The sequence below is a fragment of the Gobio gobio genome (genome assembly GCF_949357685.1).
Source record: "Gobio gobio genome assembly, chromosome: 10".
NCBI classification, from domain to species: Eukaryota; Metazoa; Chordata; class Actinopteri; order Cypriniformes; family Gobionidae; genus Gobio; species Gobio gobio.
In genome coordinates, this window is record NC_137116.1 from 2,267,982 (window position 1) to 2,289,049 (window position 21,068).

The 21,068-nt window shown below is 39.7% G+C and overlaps 1 protein-coding gene across 3 annotated transcripts in view; it reads left to right on the forward strand.

Moving 5' to 3' along the window:
• Positions 1-21,068, forward strand: part of aak1a (AP2 associated kinase 1a) — a 91,492-nt gene that overhangs the window by 28,945 nt on the left and 41,479 nt on the right. For all 3 annotated transcript variants that reach the window (XM_079826536.1, XM_079826538.1, XM_079826537.1), the window contains exons 2-10: positions 589-707; positions 6,412-6,520; positions 9,264-9,406; positions 13,706-13,827; positions 13,917-13,998; positions 14,168-14,300; positions 16,351-16,454; positions 17,875-17,954; positions 19,282-19,439. In XM_079826536.1, coding sequence (XP_079682662.1) covers positions 589-707; positions 6,412-6,520; positions 9,264-9,406; positions 13,706-13,827; positions 13,917-13,998; positions 14,168-14,300; positions 16,351-16,454; positions 17,875-17,954; positions 19,282-19,439 — 1,050 coding nt within the window. The remainder of the gene's footprint in view (positions 1-588; positions 708-6,411; positions 6,521-9,263; positions 9,407-13,705; positions 13,828-13,916; positions 13,999-14,167; positions 14,301-16,350; positions 16,455-17,874; positions 17,955-19,281; positions 19,440-21,068) is intronic.

Genomic DNA, 21,068 nt, shown 5'->3' on the forward strand with positions numbered 1-21,068 from the left:
AAATCATTTTCAAAAGTTTGCGTTTCAGGCCCCCAAAATGCTATTGTCATGTGATGAACGGCCAAAACATGTTAGTTTCCTGTTTTTAGTTGAAAATGGTGTTGTGTAACTGGCCCCTACATAACTAGTAACTCTGAAACATCCAAACAACATTGAAGTGAACTGTGGTTCAAAGTAATAGCACGTCTCCATTTAGCTAAATCATACAATTTGAGGTCTCATTCCTAGCACAAACGGTCCATGATGAGTTACTTGTTGAACTTTTAAATCATTACTCTCAAGTATGAGCATTAGTTAATGTGATGCACCACCAACTCTTTTTCATTTGGGCAGAGGGTTGTATTTGCATAAGGTTAACCTATCTATAATATGATAATATACACTGTGCACTGACAGTTGCTCTGATAGCAAAAGGGAACCAGTGTTCAATACCTCCTTATTTCCCTGGACAAAGGTTGCCAGTGTTCCTTGTAATGCTGCGTTACATTTGTTGAATCACAAATGAGATCGATTTGCCTTTCTGTGCATGTGAGCTCTCAGTAGCTCGACTGTTTAAAGATGTTCAGGCTGTTGGTTTTCTTTCCACAGGTGGTTTTGCTATCGTATTTCTGGTGAGGACTCATCAGGGCGTCCGTTGTGCGCTGAAGAGAATGTATGTGAACAATGAATATGATCTTCAAGTATGCAAGATGGAGATTCAGATTATGGTGAGACATTCCCTTAAATGGTTCTTTACATGTTCTTTACACATTTTTATAATCTTGCAGCTCAACTGACTGATAAAAAAATGACAAAATTGCCTTTTTTGGGTAAAAACATCTGCCAAATGAATGTATGTCAATTGCATATCACCACAGGCAGCAATTATCACACTCAAAGCTGTTTAAAAAAAGGGGATATCATTTGCAATAACAGAATAGTTATGGTTGTGAATTTCTATTTATAGATATTGTAGTTAGTGTTCCCTATGGGTGGATTTTGACAGTAAATAATGGGTGTCTGCAGAGTGTCCTGTTGTTGATGCCTACCAAATTTCATACAGATGTGACTGTTTTCAGCGGGTATATAGGCCAAGTCAGTACGGGTCACGGCTAAAAATTAATAATAGTGAATTTTTTGGTAAATGGAAATTGACAACTCACACACACACACACACACACACACACACACACACACACACACACACACACACACACACACACACACACACACACACACACACACACACACACACACACACACACACACACACACACACACACACACACACACAACACTCACAACACTCACAACACTCACAACACTCACAACACTCACAACACTCACAACACTCACAACACTCACAAAACACACACACATTAAGCGTTTCTGCAAAATAAAACCGAGGGTAACAGATATGACGCAATTGACAGGCGACTCCCTCACACGTCCCGGTTCCTTGGTTAAAATAGCAATTTTCTCACAATTTACAAATAGTTGGAAACATTTGGGATATTGTAAACACTGGCCTAGTGGTTTTTGGATATTTTACTGAAAAAATGTTACAAAGTGCACCTTTAAACAATTACAATAACTTTTTCATTAGGCCTGAGTACAAGTTAGAAAGAACTTTAAAGTATGGACCTTCTTGAATTATTGACTAAACAATTGGTTTTCCCCATGTGTAAATGTGTTTTGCTAATGACAGATATTAGGAGAAACCTGGCTTTCAGATATTCCAAAAGATGAGGGAAGATTAACATTTTCAGTATTAGAACATTAAGTAAAGTTCTTTAAGTAAAATTCTTTCAAACTGATAAGGTTTTAGGTGTTTAAATAATATAAAATACATATATCCCATGTAAACAAGTAATTGTTAACTACTAGGCTGTTACTTTATTGAAGTTATCAATCAGCTTTGCATGTGGATGATACCACAAAAGACCATTTAAAAGACCAAATAAATCTCTTGAGTCAACATGCCCGGGAATTTGCTAAACGGTTCACACTTCAACCCACCCCCACAAAGTCTGCATGAAATTTAGTAGGCATCAATAACAGATCATTCTGAGGACACCCATTCATTTTTGTCAAATTCTACCAACAGGGAGAAGTATAACTAAAATATCTATATATTTATATCTCTCATATATCACACCACTGATTTGCTTTCTCTTGATTCATACAAGCGCCACTGGTGCCATCTTGCGTCTCAGTAATTGATTGTTTTGAAAATGAAACTTGAGTATTTCACTAATACCCTTTATTATGCGGGAACTGACTGGCTGTACATTATTATCTTGTACTAAGATGTTGCTAACACAAAGTTATTGCATGGCTTCAGACGCAGTCATTATAATGTTCTTTTTGGGTACACTATTCCTTAAAACTAAGCATGTTTTCTGTAGATTCCCATCCCCCATCATTATTTGTCCTCTGCTTGATCTATCCTCATAATACCATTGCGAATAGACCTTCAAAACTGAGCCATGCACAATCTTAAAAGGATTTGAGGTCTACTGTTCCTCAGTTTGGATGTAGTGCAGTAAATACAGTGCTGAGAACAGTACAGTGCCGGTAAAGGTCACCCGTGTCCTCTGGGAATGAGTTCCGAATGGAAATCCAGTGTACTTCGCTGTGAGCCCTGCTAAATAGACAGGGAGGAAAATGTCAGCACTGTTTTAGCTTCACAAAGTGTCTTGCTGTTTCAAAATGAGCAGCTGCTCACAGTGCACTCCTAAATTGACGACTAACTGAGGGCATTTCCAATTTGTGAATGAATGAGTCCATTTGAAAGGACATTGACCAGCTAAGCTATTTCATTTAAAAACTAGCATTGACTTAGTCCCCTCAAAGGCCCATTGTCTGAGCCATTTAATGGTCGGAAAACAAAGTGAGCTTTCACAATTCAGACAGTGTTCAGTAATTCTGACAAACCTCTGATATTAATTTCGGGAATATTTATATAAATACAAAGTATTTATTTGTACACCAAATAAACCGCTTTAATACACAGAGAAAATAACATTTGTTAGTGAAAGAGCTTTGTGTGTGTGTGTGTGTGTGTGTGTGTGTGTGTGTGTGTGTGTGTGTACAGCGCCGGAAAAAATGATGAGATCACTTAACATTAATTTCTCAATGTCATTTTTATATACAGTATATATTACGGTGACACATTGCTGCCACATACATATAATTTTTTCAACTCAATTATGTCGTAATAACGAGATGTTATGTCGTTTTAACGACATCTTTTCTCATAAAAAGACATGTATTTTCTCCTAATAAGGACATGTGTTGTGTATATGTCTATCCGCATTAGAGAATTCATATAGCCTATGTGCCTTTTTCACACTTCCATGTTTGAAAAGCTGAAGCAAGCTCAGCGTAAAATAGGCTTTTCCACTGCCTGTATCACTGGCAGTACCCATAGCACGAAATTGTTGTAATTAATTGATGTATCCTACAGTTCATAACAGATAGCCATGGGTAAGGTGCCATGGGTGGACCGCTCATGATTGGCGTAACTTTAACCTAGTAGCCTAAATAACGGAATCCGGTGCAGCCACACTATCTATAATAGGCCTACTGTAATTAAGACATATATTCAAGAAATGTATTAAAAACAGAAATACGCTATAGTTTCAGCCTTAGGCTATTCAAAGGCCGCGGAAACCTGGCCAGTGGGTTCGTTACACACGTCAATTAATTCCCGGCGTTTGCTTCTTATTTATCAAATAAACAGGCAATTTGTTGATGGAACCAAAAATGCACAAAATTCACTTTAAAGAAAGCCTTTCTTTAAAACAAAATCATGTCTGACCCCACTCCATGTCTCGAGACATATTGCACGTCTTACTCATGGTGCTCACTTTCCATAATCAACATATGAAATAAAAAAAAATAATAATATAATAGGCTAATATTTTCACATATAACCTAACTATGAAACTAAATAGGCTACGTTTTCTTTAACCCTCTGTCCGACAAAAGCGTCTGCGCATTTTTTCCTTTGTGACCGGAAACAACTCACAATACTCCATCATTTTTAGCCATACAGATAAGTTCAAGACATAATTATAAACTATAAACAGTCTACTTTTATTTGTGTAAACTCACAATAACAAAAAAGGCTCTGGATTCAGGGAACAGATTAATTAGCATGCATTCCACTCCAAACGCTGTCTACATTCAAAAAATTAATTTGGTTATTAAACGCAAAGTTTTTAATTTCAAAAGCATTTCTAAATTCAGTTCATATTTCCAACAAACGAAATTCCAAACCAAAATAACGAAGTGGTAAAAAACCCCGGAAAAATGCACGGGCGCTTTCGTCTGCATTAGTAAGATATAGGCTAAGACGCGCAATATGTCTGGAGACATGGAGTGGGGTCAGACATGATTTTTGTTGAGTTTTGTTTTATAGAAAGGCTTTCTTTAAAGTGAATTTTGTCCATTTTAAAGCGAATTTCGTGAATTTTCGGTTAAGTCAACTAATTGCCTGTTTATTTGATAAATAAGAAGCAAACGCCGGGAAGGAATTGACGTGCGCAACGAACCCACTGGCCATGTTTCCGCGGCCTTTAAGTAGCCTAATGCTGAAACTATAGCGTCTTTCTGTTTTTAATACATTTCTTGAATATATGTCTTAATTACAGTAGGCCTATAGATAGTTATGATATTTGTGGTCCGTCATTACTAGATTAAAGTTACGCCACTGAGGCTAATCATGAGCGATCCATGGCACCTGTTACCCATGGCTGTTAAGAACTGTAGGCTACATCAATAAATTACAACAATTTGGTGCTATGGGCACTGCCACTGATACAGGCAGCGGATGAGCCTATTTTACGCTGATCTTGCTTCTGGTTTTCAAACAAGTGTGACAAAGGCACATAGGCTATATAAATTCTCTAATGTTGACACAGACACACATCACTATACAACACATGCCCTTATTAGGAGAAAATGTATGTCATTTTAACGAGAAAATTATGTAGTTTTAACAAAACATCTCGTTATTACGAGAAAATTATGTAGTTTTAACGACATAAGATCTCGTTATTACGAGAAAAGATGTCGTTAAAACGACATAGCATCTCATTATTACGACATAATTGAGTGAAAAAAATATGCATGTGGCAACAATGCGTCAACGTAATATACAGTGTGTATATATATATATATATATATATATATATATATATATATATATATATATCTCATTATGACCTAATATTGTGTTAGTTCCACTTTTGCTGCCAAAACAGCCCTGACCCATCGAGGCATGGACTCCACTAGACCCCTGAAGCTGTGCTGTGGTATCTGGCACCAAGATGTTAGCAGCAGATCCTTTAAGTCCTGTAAGTTGCGAGGTGGGGCCTCCATGGATCTGACTTGTTTGTTCAGCACATCCCACAGATGCTCGATTGGATTGAGATCTGGGGAATTTGGAGGCCAAGTGAACACCTCAAACTCGTTGTTGTGCTCCTCAAACCATTCCTGAACCATTATTGCTTTGTGGCAGGGCGCATTATCTGCTGAAAGAGTCACAGCCACCAGGGAATACCGTTTCCATGAAAGGGTGTACATGGTCTGCAACAATTCACTTGCTGCCTAATATAGCCCACCCACTAACAGGTGTCGTGATGAAGAGATAATCAGTGTTATTCACTTCACGTGTCAGTGGACATAATATTATGCCTAATAGGTGTGTGTGTGTGTGTGTGTGTGTGTGTGTGTGTGTACCCATATACCAATCACAGAAAACATTGAGGAATACCTGAATCACACACACAAACAGTGGATATAAAAAATCTACATGATCCTGTTTAAACAGCTGTTTTTTTATGTAAAATAAAACAATAAATAAATCATATCCAAACTTTTGCACGTACTGTAAAAATTGCAATATATGCAATGTCATTGAGAAGCAAAGTAACACATTTCAGAGAAAAAAGATACAACTACAAATAAAAACCTGCAATAACCTAAATGCATAAGTGTACGCACCCCTTTATAATTGGGTATGTGGCTGTGTTCAGAATGAACTAATCATCAAGCTCATTTAAAATAGTACACACCTGATTAACTCTGATTAACTCCAAATAAATCTCAGCTCTTCTTGTAAGTTTTTTTCTTAGGTTGCATCATGCTACTACAAGATCCATGGGCCACAAAGAGTTAATGAAGCATCAGCAGTTTGCGTCAACTTTAGTATTCAGTGGCATTGCGTAGGTTGTAATTTTAACATAAAAGGTGCAAACCTTCTGTTATGGTTTACCTTTGTTTTATTTTCTACGTCACAAAAACCTGCAATTTTAACAGGGGTGTGTAGACTTTTATATCTAATGTATAGCCAGACATTTCGTTGAGATTTTTCCTGCTTACATTTTTTTTTTTGCCTCTAAATGTGTTGATCTTCTTGAACAGAGGGACCTTGTGGGTAACAAAAACATTGTTGGTTTCCTGGACTCCAGCATCACAGCAGTGGGATCGGGAGATGTTTGGGAAGTTCTCATACTGATGGACTTCTGTAGAGGTCAGTGTGTGTGTTCCTCTCTCAAGATGGTTTTGACATTGAGATCCAGATCCATTTTTCCCACTACTTTTAGTGGTCTGGGGCCGTATTCACAAAACGTTCTCCTAAATGGCAGTAAAAGTTCTTAGGTAACAGTAACCTCTTAAACCAATTCACAAAGCTGCTGAGACCAACTTTTACTAAGGAATAGAGAGAAATCTTAAGCTAAAAGAAAGGGTGGGGTTGACCTCATTGCTATGGATGATGTCAACATGTTTACTAACTATGCACACAGTGATTGGCTGATAGGGGAGGGGTCTCTGTCAGTGATTTAATTATAGAAATATTATAGAATGAGCTATCATGTTGCCATATTCGAATGAAGATTTTAATGTGGTGGTTGATTATGATTTCACTTTTTAAATTTTAGTTAGTGTGTAATATTGCTGTTTGAGCATAAACAATGTCTGCAAAGTTACGACGCTCAAAGTTCAAAGCAAAGGGAGATATTTTCATTTTAAAGAAATTACTTTTTAAGAACTACAACAAACAGCTGGTAAGGACTACACAAGATTCATACAGGGTTAGTGACGTCACTAACCCTGAAATGTACATAAATCCTGCCCCCGGAAACGCACAACAAAGGGGGTGAGATTATCATGACAGAATATGCTTATCAATGATTTAAAGATCGTTAACTTCACATCAGCTACATAAATTCATCAACTAACCATTCAGAAACGTCCCATCTCATTCTACATGTTGTTACTTCTTCTTGAGTCTCTACATCATTGGCCTACTCCGAGTCTGAACACAAAAGGCTGAACTGTTTCATTGACTGTCTGCATGAGGTTATCGGAGCTGCTAACTGGAGTTCTTGAAGCTCCGCACCATGAGCAGCAGCTCATTTGCATTTAAAGGGACACAAAAACGGCACGTTTTTGCTCACCCTCAAAAAGTGACAATTTTAAAGGGTTAGTTCACCCAAAAATGAAAATTCTATCATTAATTACTTAGAGATGCAGCGCTAGTCCTCGTCCGCTAGCACTTCCCCTGATGTGAAGGCCTCTGAGTAAAGGAGGAGCCCTCACCCTGATCTGAGGAGGTGGAGCAGCGTTGGGCAGATCCTCGCTCTCTGGGCCTACTCAAACCAGGGGTCGTGTAAAATGCCCTGCAGGGTCTTCAGCAGCCGTGTCCCTCGCTGCTTTTGCAGACGCCGGAGAAGCCTGGAGCATTCTGGGATCAGAGGAGAGCGCATTAGGTCAAGTCAACTTTATTTATATAGCGCTTTTAACAATGCAGATTGTCTCACAGCAGCTTTACAGTGTTAAACAGGAAAATAATGCAGCATAATTTTATTCAGCCGTCTGGCCATTCTGGAGAAAACGCTGATGTCATCAGTTCATTTCAATTATCATACAGTGACAGTGTGGGCTTTAGATCAGTAATTAGATCAGTAATTTAGTTTATATTTGGTTAATTTAGTTTAATAATTAGATTTATTTGGATATTTAGTTGGAAAGTGTAGTGTCCCCAACTGAGGAAGTGACGAGAATAGTTTTTGTGCGCAAAAAAAACCTAAATAACGACTTGTATAGTGATGACCGATTTCAAAACAATGCATCATGAAGCTTCGAAGCGTTATGAATCAGTGAGTCGATTCAGCGGTTTGGATCGCCAAAGTCACGTGATTTCAGCAGTTTGGCAGTTTGACACGCGATCCGAATCATGATTCGACTCGCTGATTCATAACGCTTCGAAGCTTCATGATGCAGTGTTTTGAAATCGGTCATCACATACACACTCTGGGGACATCAGAGACTTATTTCACATCTTGTAAAAAGGGGCAATCAACCATCCCTTTAAAACAAAAATGTTGACGTATTCAAATAAAGATTTTAAAATGTAGTGTCACTAATTAAACATGTTTATGTTCAGCTAATTGTCAGCCTCTCTCTTGAGATTACAGAATTTAAGCGACAAATTATATTTTAATAACAGGAGCACTATCTAATCAGCTTGAGAGGAGGCATATAGATACACAGCCGACTCACCTAGTTACCTTGACAGTTTTCTGCACCCTGACTCCTCACTCTCGGCCAGGGATACGGGGGAGTACTCTGGGTTTTAGCTCAATTTTGAGCTCTGAGCTTCCCCTCGGACAGCACACCAAATACTCTTATTATACTTGTTTAAGGCCCTGATATATTCACAGCGAAGTTCTTATTTGTTCTTATTTTATTGGCTAGGATAGGCTAACTTCCGTCAACATAACCAACGTGACAACCTGTTTGCACAGAGAGCGTGCTGGGGCGCTGCGTAATATCATTGCACCGCTGCACCCATGGTACGGCAGCTAAGTTTCTTGATTATTACGCAGGAATGAGAGAATAGTTCCTAGCCATATCAGCCTAGAAAATCACAACTTTTCATTTTCCGTCGGTCTTAGTACACAATGTAACTATACACATCACAACATGTTAATAGGAAAATGTTGGCGTTATTTTGTCACTTATTGAGCAGTAGGCTAGATGGAGCCGTTTACCTCCAGTCTTTGTGCTGAGCTAAACTAGCGGTGGGTGCGTCAGACAGAGTTATTGCACGCACGGAGATGAGAATGGTATGTACGGACTTATCTAACTCTGGGGGATACGGTGAATAAGCTAAAGTCCCAAAAAGTCGCCGTGTTCTTTAAAGATGTTTTGTGAATACGGACCAAATACTGGACCAACTATGCAACACTTTTCTGCGTGTGATAATCCAGGTGGGCAGGTCGTGAACCTGATGAACCAGCGCTTACAGACTGGATTCAGTGAGCCTGAGGTGCTGCAGATCTTCTGTGACACATGCGAAGCTGTCGCTCGACTACATCAATGCAAATCTCCCATCATCCACCGGGACCTCAAAGTATGAACTCTCTCCAGACATTTGTTATTCAATTTCCTTCTTAAAGAAATTCTGTCATCAAAAATTCTGTCATCATTTAATCACCACCATTTTGTTCCAAACCTGTATGACTTTCTTATGGACCATCTTTATTTTTTGCTGTTCTTTTCCATACAGAAACTAGTTTGTCAGGCTTATTTCTTCCATCCTGGTGGAATGCCTCAAATTTGAATATTTTGAAATGTACTGAGTAAACAATTCCTTTTACCCTGTAAAGCCTGACATACAAAATAATAGTCAGGTTTTTTTTTTTTTAAAAGGGAACAGTTTACTGAACCAAAATATTCAAATAAAAGAATAAAGTTTGCATATGTGATTTTTGTTGAGTATAATTGATACTTCAGGCTTTTTTGGGCTCATATAATATAGTGAGAATATGGAGCTCATACTCAAGGAGGAAATCAGTTTTATTCAGAGATCCAAAAACTGAGCAAAAATATGCAATTTGGTGCAGTTGCTGATAATTATATTGCCAAAAAGTAAGCTTTCTTATAGCTTGTAATGTAAATCAGTGAGATCTTTATAACAGTATAACACACTACTTGGATGAAATGCATATAAATATCAGTTGTCACTATATCTCCCATTAATATGTCTTAGTAAGATGATATTTTACTGCAGATTTTATTCCATCCATCCATCATCTTCCGCTTATCCGGGGCCGGGTCGCGGGGGAACACAGAGACTCCCAGACTTCCCTCTCCCTAGCCACTTCCTCCAGCTCTTCCGGGGGAACCCTGAGGCGTCCCCAGGCCAGCCGGGAGACATAGTCCCTCCAGCGTGTCCTAGGTCTTCCCCGGGCCTCCTCCCGGTGGGATGTGCCTGGAACACCTCCCTGGGAAGGCGTCAAGGAGGCATCCGAAATAGATGCCCGAGCCACCTCAGCTGGCTCCTCTCGATGTGGAGGAGCAGCGGCTCTACTCCGAGTTCCTCCCGAGTGACTGAGCTCCTCACCCTATCTCTAAGGGAGTGCCCAGCCACCCTACGGAGAAAGCTCATTTCGGCCGCCTGTATCCGGGATCTTGTCCTTTCGGTCATGACCCACAGCTCATGACCATAGGTGAGAGTAGGAACGTAGATTGACCGGTAAATCGAGAGCTTTGCCTTGCAGCTCAGCTCCTTCTTCACCACGACAGACCGGTACATCGACCGCATTACTGCAGAAGCTGCACCGATCCGTCTGTCAATCTCCCGTTCCATCCTTCCCTCACTCGTGAACAAGACCCCAAGATACCTGAACTCCTCCACTTGAGGCAGGAACTCTCCACCCACCTGAAGCGGGCAAGCCACCCTTTTCCGACTGAGAACCATGGCCTCGGACTTGGAGGTGCTGATTCTCATCCCAGCCGCTTCACACTCGGCTGAAGGTCCTGGCTCGAGGAGGCCAACACGACAACATCATCCGCAAAAAGCAGTGACGAAATCGCGTGGTCCCCAAACCGGACACTCTTCGGCCCTTGGCTGCGCCTAGAAATTCTGTCCATAAAAATTATGAACAGAACCGGTGACAAAGGGCAGCCCTGCCGGAGTCTAACATGCACCGGGAACAAGTCTGACTTACTGCCGGCAATGCGGACCAAGCTCCTGCTCTGGTCGTACAGGGACCGAACAGCCCTAAGCAGGGGGCCGCCGACCCCATACTCCCAGAGCACCCTCCAGAGGATGCCACGAGGAACACAGTCGAACGCCTTCTCCAAATCCACAAAACACATGTGGACTGGTTGGGCAAACTCCCATGAACCCCCCAGCACCCTGGAAAGGTATAGAGCTGGTCCAGTGTTCCACGACCGGGACGAAAACCACACTGTTCCTCCTGAATCTGAGGTTCCACTATCGGCCGAATTCTCCTCTCCAGTACCCTGGCATAGACTTTCCCGGCTGAGAAGTGTGATCCCCCTATAGTTGGAACACACTCTCCGGTCCCCCTTCTTGAAAAGAGGGACCACCACCCCGGTCTGCCAGTCCAGAGGTACTGTCCCCGACCGCCATGCGATGTTGCAGAAGCGTGTCAGCCAAGACAGCCCCACAACATCCAGAGACTTGAGGTACTCAGGGCGGATCTCATCCAACCCCGGTGCCTTGCCACCGAGGAGCTTTTTAACCACCTCGATGACTTCAGCCCGGGTGATGGACGAGTCCACCTCTGAGTTCCCAGCCACTGCTTCCTCAACGGAAGACATGCCGGTGGGATTGAGGAGATCCTCGAAGTATTCCTTCCACCGCCCGACGATATCCCCAGTTGAGGTCAACAGGTGCCCATCTCCACTGTAAACAGTGTTGGTAGGGCACTGCTTCCCCCTCCTGAGGCGTCGAACGGTTTGCCAGAATCTCTTCGAGGCCGACCGATAGTCTTTCTCCATGGCCTCACCCAAACTCCTCCCAGGCCCGATTTTTTTTTGCCTCCACGACTACCCGGGCTGCAGTCCGCTTGGCCTGCCGGTACCGGTCAGCTGCCTCCGGAGTCCCACAAGCCATCCAGGCCCGATAGGACTCCTTCTTCAGCTTGACGGCATCCCTTACTTCCGGTGTCCACCACCGGGTTCGGGGATTGCCGCCTCGACAGGCACCGGAGACCTTACGGCCACAGCTCCGAGCGGCCGCAGCGACAATGGAGGTGGAGAACATGGTCCACTCGGACTCAATATCTCCAGATCCGGTCGAAGCTCTGCCGGAGGTGGGAGTTGAAGATCTCTCTGACAGGGGGCTCGGCCAAACGTTCCCAACAGACCCTCACAGTACGTTTGGGTCTGCCGAGTCTGTCCAGCTTCCTCCCCCGCCATCGGATCCAACTCACCACCAGGTGGTGATCAGTTGACAGCTCCGCCCCTCTCTTCACCCGAGTGTCCAAGACATATGGCCGAAGGTCTGATGACATGACCACAAAGTCGATCATCGACCTCCGGCCTAGGGTGTCCTGGTGCCACGTGCACTGATGGACACCCTTATGCTTGAACATGGTGTTCGTTATGGACAAACCGTGGCTAGCACAGAAATCCAATAACAGAACACATCTCGGGTTCAGATCAGGGGGGCCGTTCCTCCCAATCACGCCCCTCCAGGTGTCACTGTCACTGCCCACGTGGGCGTTGAAGTCCCCCAGTAGAACGACGGAGTCTCCAGTCGGAGCACTTTCCAGCACACCTCCCAGAGACTCCAAGAGGGCCGGGTACTCCGCACTGCCATTTGGGCCGTAGGCACAAACGACAGTGAGAGACCTGTCCCCGACTCGAAGGCGCAGGGAAGCGCAGGTGAACTCCAACACATGGCGGCTGAACTGGGGGGCTATAAGCAAACCCACTCCAGCCCTCCGCCTCTCACCATGGGCAACTCCAGAGTGGTAGAGAGTCCAGTCTCTCTCAAGAAGTGTGGTTCCAGAGCCCAAGCTGTGTGTGGAGGTGAGCCCGACTATCTCTAGTCGGTACCTCTCGACCTCCCGCACAAGCTCAGGCTCCTTCCCCGCCAACGAGGTGACATTCCACGTCCCTAAAGCCAGATTCTGTGTCCAGAGATCGGGTCGTCGGGGGCCTCGCCCTCGACTGCCGCCCGATTCGCTATGCACCGGCCCCTTACGCTCCCTCCTGCAGGTGGTGAGCCCACAGGAGGGCGGCCCCACCTCACTCCTTCGGGCTGAGCCCGGCCGGACCCCATGGGGGGAGGCCCGGCCACCAGGCGCTCGCATACAAGCCCCAACCCCGGGCCTGGCTCCAGGGTGGGGCCCCGGCTGTGCCATGCCGGGCGGCGTCACGGTCCTTGGTCTGATTGTGAACATAAGGGTTTGTGAACTGTTCTTGGTTTGCTTTTATTGTCAGGGGCATTTCAATGTGATACAATGATGATTGAGAGATTAATTTATTGAAATTATTTGATGTATGGATAATCAAGTAAAGATTTGATTCAGTCTAGAAAATGTTTATCTTGAAATATTACTAACAATATAAAAGTTACATTTACTTTATAGAAATCAGTACGATTTCACAGTAAAAAACAACAACCTGAAGTGGGATGTTTTTATTATTATACTAAAAGGCCTTTTACTTGCTTAAAAAGTATAAACGTATGCATACTATATAAATAAACATTAATATATTGTATATTTTGTGCAACAGGTTTTTCAGCAAATTAGTGTATCAAATATACAGTAGGCTTTATAGGGTTGATTTGACTTTTTATTTCTGTACCCTTTTACGTTTTAGTTAAGCTTTACAAAAACAAAGGCACAACCTAGCACACGTGTCTCCTCTTTTTTTGTGTCTTTTTTAGGTGGAGAACATCTTGCTGCATGACAGAGGTCATTATGTGTTGTGTGATTTTGGCAGTGCCATTAACCGCTCCCAGAATCCACAAACAGAAGGTGTGGCGAATGTAGAAGAAGAAATCAAGAAGTGAGCGTCAGTTTCTTTGTTTATATTGCACACCACAGTTTTAATTATTTACATCAATTAAATCGTTTGCTCTGTCTGTGTGTTTGAAGGTACACTACTCTTTCATACCGGGCCCCAGAAATGGTGAATCTTTATGGGGGCAAGATTATCACTTCTAAAGCAGATATATGGGTAAGTTAAATAGGTGAAGAATGTTAGAGAATAATTTTGAATAAATTTAAAACTATCTACAAAATAGTGTATTTCAGTAGCAACCAAAGTGTGTTTTTAAACATGGTTGTTTTTTTGTTTTTTTACAGTGTTCAGAAACACAATGACTTTTGTATGTTTGTGTCTTCAGGCTTTGGGTTGCTTGTTGTATAAGTTGTGTTATTTCACATTGCCGTTTGGAGAGAGTCAGGTGGCCATCTGTGACGGCAGCTTCACCATCCCAGACAACTCCCGCTACTCGCACGACATGCACTGTCTCATCCGTAAGTTCAGCTGTTGATAGGTTATCTGATTTCATTTTTTTAATGAAAGATTATCTTGAACATTTTGACACTGCATGCTAGTTTCATAGCTGATATTTTATGTGCGTGTCCTAAATGCACACAATGAAATAATATTTTCTCACTTGCATTGTTTGGCAAAATTACAGCTTAAATTGGAAATCATGTCCAAAAAATATTCTGTTCACAAATGATTTATGTTTTAATAAAAACATTATTAGGGACAGAACTGTTGGTGGAAAAGACACCACAACTGAGGTCAGTCATAATTGTTGAAAGAATATAAATACTTCTCATACAATAAATATTAAAGTGGTTTGTTTATTTCACTCTTTGTATAGATTATCATAGTTTTAAATATTTAAATATATTATATACTGTATATACAGTTGCAAGAAAAAGTATGTGAACCTCTTGCAGAAAATGTGAATAATTTTAACAAAAGAGAAATCATACAAAAAAATATTTTTTTATTCGGTGCTGCCCTGAATAAGATATTTTACATAAAACTTTTTTTTTATTTAGTCCAAAACAAAAAAAAATAGCTGAATTTATTAAAATGACACAGTTCAAAAGTTTATGAACCATTGATTATCAATACTGTCGTTCCCTGGATGATCCATGGCTGTTTTTTTGTTTTGTGATTTTTTTTATTATTTTTTTTTCTTGAGTATCCTGTCTTGAGCAGTTAAACTGAGCAATGTTCTTCAGAAAAATCCTCCAGGTCCTGCAAATTCTTCGTTTTCCAGCATCTTTTGCATCTTTGAACCCTCTCCAGCAGGGACTGTATGATTTTTGAGATCTGTCTTAAGGGACTTAAAAACACCTATTAAAAAATTGAAACATTCACTATTGCTCCAGAAGGAAACACAATGTATTAAGATCTTTTCAAAAAACTTTTGAACAGGATGAAGATGTCCAAATTTTTCTTATTTTTATTTAAATTATTATTATTTTTTCATTTAATTCTGCCCCTCGGATGCAACGGAAGATGCTTGCATGTTTCTCGGAAGACAAATGCAGTACAATTTACCTTGATCTTCAAGTTCAAAAAGTTTTCAAGTTTTTTTAATATTTGTGTTTGAGTCCCTCAATTGTCCTCAGTGTGAAAAGATGGATCTCAAAATCATACAGTCACTAAATAAATTAATACTTTGATTCTCTAAAATTGACATTAAAGACATGTTACAAAAGATTTCTATTTCAACTAAATGCTGTTCTTTTGAAAAACATTTGTTCTAAAAAAAAAAAAAGTGTCACAGTTTCCACAAAACATAAATCACTACTGTTTTTTTTTTTTCATTCTTAAATTTATAATAATAAGAAATGCAAATCAGCATATCAGAATAATTTCTGAAGGAGGTATTTTCCGAACAGAGGCTATATACAAAGAAACTCTAGATGTCATGAAACTCTTGATGCCGCAGGCTCATAGGCCCTTAACTCAACCTACTTGCAATCACATCGTTGTCTAAAGGGCACAGCTGATTGGTTCCTGCTGTATCATTAGCCAATGAGCTTGCTGCTCAACCTTCAAATAGTTGGTCAGCATTTACTGTAGCATTGCAGCGTGCTTTCAGAAACCCTACACCTTCCCCAGCTCCACCTGTATAGATCTGCTATGGGTAATTCATGTATGCTATTTTGTGCAGCAGCAGCAACATGTCTTATTCGCTCACAGTGTGTCTCATATGTATTGGCAGTAGCAAGAACCATACTTGCTCTGCAGCAGATTGATTCTGCCAAAATATTAACATTGTCATATCTATTATCATGCCCCTCAAACACTCTGAGAGTTGTCATGACAGAAATATACATATGTAAACATTTGAAAAGTAGCAAAAAAAAAGCAGTAGTAAAAGTAGCACAAAAAAGGTCCACTTTAATGTGACCTTCAAATTTAACACAAAGAGAAAAATAATGTAACACAATTTGTTTTCTGGTACAAAAATGTGCAAATGTTCTGTATTTACCAAAACGCATTTTCACCTGTAGACTTTTGTTTTAATTTGTTTCATTTTTCCCATCTCAGGTTACATGCTGGAGCCAGACCCTGATGTAAGGCCAGATATCTACCAGGTGTCATATTTCGCCTTTAAACTGGCACGGAAAGAATGCCCAGTACAGAATATTGATGTAAGACCTGCTCATTAAGACTGTGACAAATGACTTAAGATCTCTGTGCTATAAGTAGACAAATTACCATGTGCATTTGCCCTGATCTTCTCACCCATTTTCCTGCCATACTCAGGGTTTTTGTTCTCTATTCCAGCACATACTTCTTAATCCATGTTTAATTCATGCCCATCCCTTTCAGTAGATATAGTAAGTGCTTGCATGTAACAGCAGAGGAAGTGGAATGTCGCTCATGGCTGCCATTTGGCCCATATCCAGTGGCCCCTCCCACTCTGAGTAGTATTGATAGCATAATGGAAGCATTGAGTCACGATCAAAGACATATTAACATTGGCACCGCAAAGTGCTGTTTAGAGTTCAATAGGAATGACCTCCATCAAACAGTTTTTTTTTCAGTGTTGCTGCTATAAAAAGAGCTTTTAGAAAAAAATAGTTTAATACAAAGCACTTTTCTGTTCTTAAGCACATGGAGAATCTTGTAAAGTAAACAGGTATTTTAGGATAAGGAAGTCACCCTGATTGCCTATCCAATGTAACAGAGGGTTCAGTGCTAAGTTGTTTTTTTTTTGGCTCAGTCTGTCTGCTAATGAACATGCCTTTATTACACACTTGTGTTTGTGCCAACAACATGCCTATCTTTCATTGTTGATGATGTCATCTTCACTTATTTTCACAAACTCTATAATACAATTATAACACTTAGGGATGAGACGCTTGGGAAACTATATTAAATAATTAAATAACAAATAATAAAAACTTAAATTAAATTGAAGTAAATTAAGTAACTTATTTATTTAACTTTGTTATTCCGTGTTATTTTATTGTTATTTATGTACTATTATAGTATTTATTAATAATTTGAATGAGCTTTTATTTTTATGTTTTCCATTTTATTTTTTTTTATTTTTTTTTATTTCAGCTTCAGTAAATTCAGTCATTTTCAACTAGTTTTATTTCAGTGTATTTGCCAAGGCAACATTTCTTATTTTTGTTATAAATTAAAAAAATTCTAGTTTTAGTGTAAGTTTAGTGTAGTGTAAGTTTTTCATCTAATGTTTATATTTTATTTCAGCCTTATAACAATAGATTTAGTTTTGGTTTTAATTAAAAATAAAAACACTGGTGTTATTCCAAAAATCTTTGGAATTTGGGATTCTTTGGAAAATTGCTCCACATCTGAAGCACCTTTCCTTTTCGGCTAACTGCAAATTCACATTTTGCTGGCGCTTCATATTGGTTAATTAGTATATGCCCACTTTTCACAATCCGGTAAAGTCCTAAATACCATTCAGCATGTTTTTGTGTTGAATTACAGAAATTTCTGCAATAAAATGAGTTTCAAATGTGTCATGTTGACTAAAGACAACCAAATACAAAATATAACAATGTGATGGTAATAATATTCTTCTCATTCCACTAGAATTCACCCATTCCAGCAAAACTCCCAGAGCCAATCAGAGCCAGCGAAGCCGTGGTCAAGAAGAGTCAAAACAAAGCCAGGTGAGACTCTCATTTATCTGTATGGCCTCAGATGTTTTTACATTTTTATGACATATATATATATTTTTAAGCCTTTGAATGCATATAGTGGTGCAGGGATGATGTGAAATAAGGTCTGTAGTAAACATAACTTGACGAAACTTGAAAGTTTTGTTCTACAACGTAAACCACACACTCACACCCCAAACAATCTTATTTAGTCACTTATTAGAAACATATACTATATTGCCAAAGGTATGGAACTCCTGCCTTTACATACAAATGAACTTTAATGACATGCCATTCTTAATCCGTAGTATTTAATATGGAGTTGGCCCAACCCTTTGCAGCTATTACAGCTTCAACTCTTCAGGGAAGGCTTTCCATAAGGTTTAGGAGTGTGTTTATGAGAATTTTTGACCATTCTTCTAGAGGCGCATTTGTGAGCTCAGGTGCTGATGTTGGACGAGAAGGCCTGGCTCACAGTCTCCGCTCTAATTCATCCCAAAGGTGTTCTATCAGGTTGAGGTCAGGAGTCTGTGCAGGCATTTGTCCTGGCTGGTCCAAGCTTTATAATGGCAGTGAATGGCTCTTTCTGTTTTGAAGTCCATAAAAGTGCATGTATCCATCATAAATGCACTCCACACAGCTCCGGGAGGTTAATAAAGCCCTTCTGAAGTGAAGCGATGCGTTTGTGTAAGAAAACTATCCATATTTAAAACTTTAAAAACTGTAATATCTAACTTCCGCTAACTTTAAAGCATTTGTTTGTTTTGTTTCTTCAAATTTCAAGAATCTAAAACTAATTGAATATAGGTTAGTTCAACTTAAATTTATCATTAATAATCTATAAAAAACTGTTTTAATTCCTCTGGATTCTGTACTGATTTAATACAAATATACTATCAAAGATGGTGGTAATGAAATGAATGCATACATCTTTAACAATGTAAATAATGTTTTAAAATGTAATCAAATGAAAATAACTTTTACAATTTTACGCTGTAAAACACTATGAGCATTGCGCTTACTTGAGTATCTAGTACATGAAGCGGCGGTGCTCATTCACACACAAAACAAACAGATTATATATTTAAATAGCAGTCTTTTTGCGCTTTAATATTCACAGACACTAGACACTGTGTTTATACCGTGGCATACCGTCATAGCGATATATCGTTACAACCCTACCACACACCTTATTTTATTCATAAACTGAAAATCCCATTATTAAAAGCCTATAGGAAAACCGAGGGAACATTTGGCATATTAATTTTCTAGGTTTTGACTGCAGCACTCTTATATAGTGGTAGTTCTGACTTGACTTGAACTTTTTTTTGTCATTCAGGCTCACTGATCCAATCCCCACTCTTGAGACATCCATAGCACCACGACAACGTCCCAAGGCTGGCCAAGCTCAACCAATCGCAGGCATCCTGCCCATCCAACCAGCACTCACTCCTCGCAAAAGAGCCAATGCACCTGCAGGACCCAGCCAGCCAATCAGTGAGTGTTCATTTATTCTCCTTCATCCAAATTCAAACCCTATCTAGGCGTCACCCCCAGAACAAACCCATTCATGTGGCTACAGTCCTTCATCTCTTCATGCTCACTGTCTTTTTTTCCTTCTCACTTTTACTCTCTTCCCCTGACGACACTTCACCCATTGTATTGACCGGCATGTGTCTTTGGCTGACACACACAACTCTAGTATTCCCACTGGTTCAATCAGTGTGTTATTAGAGAGAGCTTTTAAAACCTTGCTAATGAGCCTGAGCTATTGAGCCCCTGACACACTGAATCCTACTGAGCTGTCATTTCACTTCTTACACGTTTCATTGAATATACTGACGTATTGTTATCCTCCTGAAATGTTTTAGCACCAGATTATCTGGGTCTGCAAGGTAACACCATGCCTTAATTTAGGGTGACGTTTCATTTTTATCAAGCAATTTATTATCGCTGAAAATTCAAACAAAACAAGAAAACTACACAAACCATAATTCATTTTTAATCTACAATATATTGACATACAATTTAATATACAAAAGCAGTAAAGTCATTGATAATATTACCAAAAATAGCAGTTTCAAATAATTGCTAATCTTTTGAACTTTCGATTTATCAAATAAAAAATAATCACAGTTTCCACACAAACTGCACCAATGTTTTTAACATTGATTATCAGTGTTGGGGAAAGTTACTTTTAAAAGTAATGTGTTACAATATGGTGTTACTTCCTAATAACGTAACCAATTGTGTTACTTAGTTACTTTTTATGGAAAGTAATGAAGTACTTTTTCTCACCAGGGCTGGGCTTTCTTGTTGTTTTTTAATGAAAAAAAAAAGGCCTTTCACATCTGTATAGTAGAGGGCGCAGCTCAAACAAACCCTTCAGATGTGCTGCCATTCTGAAATAGGATGCAAGAAAAAAAAAAATCAACACTCTTACTTCAGCAATAAAAAAATTAAATACAAATGTGATGTTTATCTAAAGTCATTTTTGCTTATTAGTATGGTTGAATTGGATCATTGAAGGTCGGCAGCAAAGACACTGGTCATGGCTCGACATTAGTGCTTGTCAGCTTGTCCGGGACAAGTGTATTTTTTTGAAGGGGCAAGTGAAAGAGAATTTTACTTGCCGGACCGGATAAATATCCTGCCTAAAACGTTGATGATAAAAAATAACTTGGGAATCACCAAAATGCAAGAATGATTCTGCATTAATTTAGTGTAAGTGGCGATCCATAGTGAATAGTAATATATAAAGTATAATGAACTAACGGTAACAATTCTGCGCTGTTGACGCCCACGCAGCCTCTTGAGGAGAAATTGCAACAAATGATAGCATCTCACACAAAGAAACTACAGTAAACATACACGGTTAAAATTACAAATTGTGGAGTTTTTATATGTATAACATATAATACAGTTAAGCAACATCACACAACCAAGAGTGCTGTTTTCCTGAATAACATTACGACTGAAAATGACACAAATTTTTTATGGAACTGTCATTTGAAATAAATTAACATTAAATCACTTACATTTTAGATGCAATATTGATGTTTTTGTTCTATTTCAGCTGTGAAAATAGTTCCAAACAAAGATCACAGCAGAACCATATCTCATCTC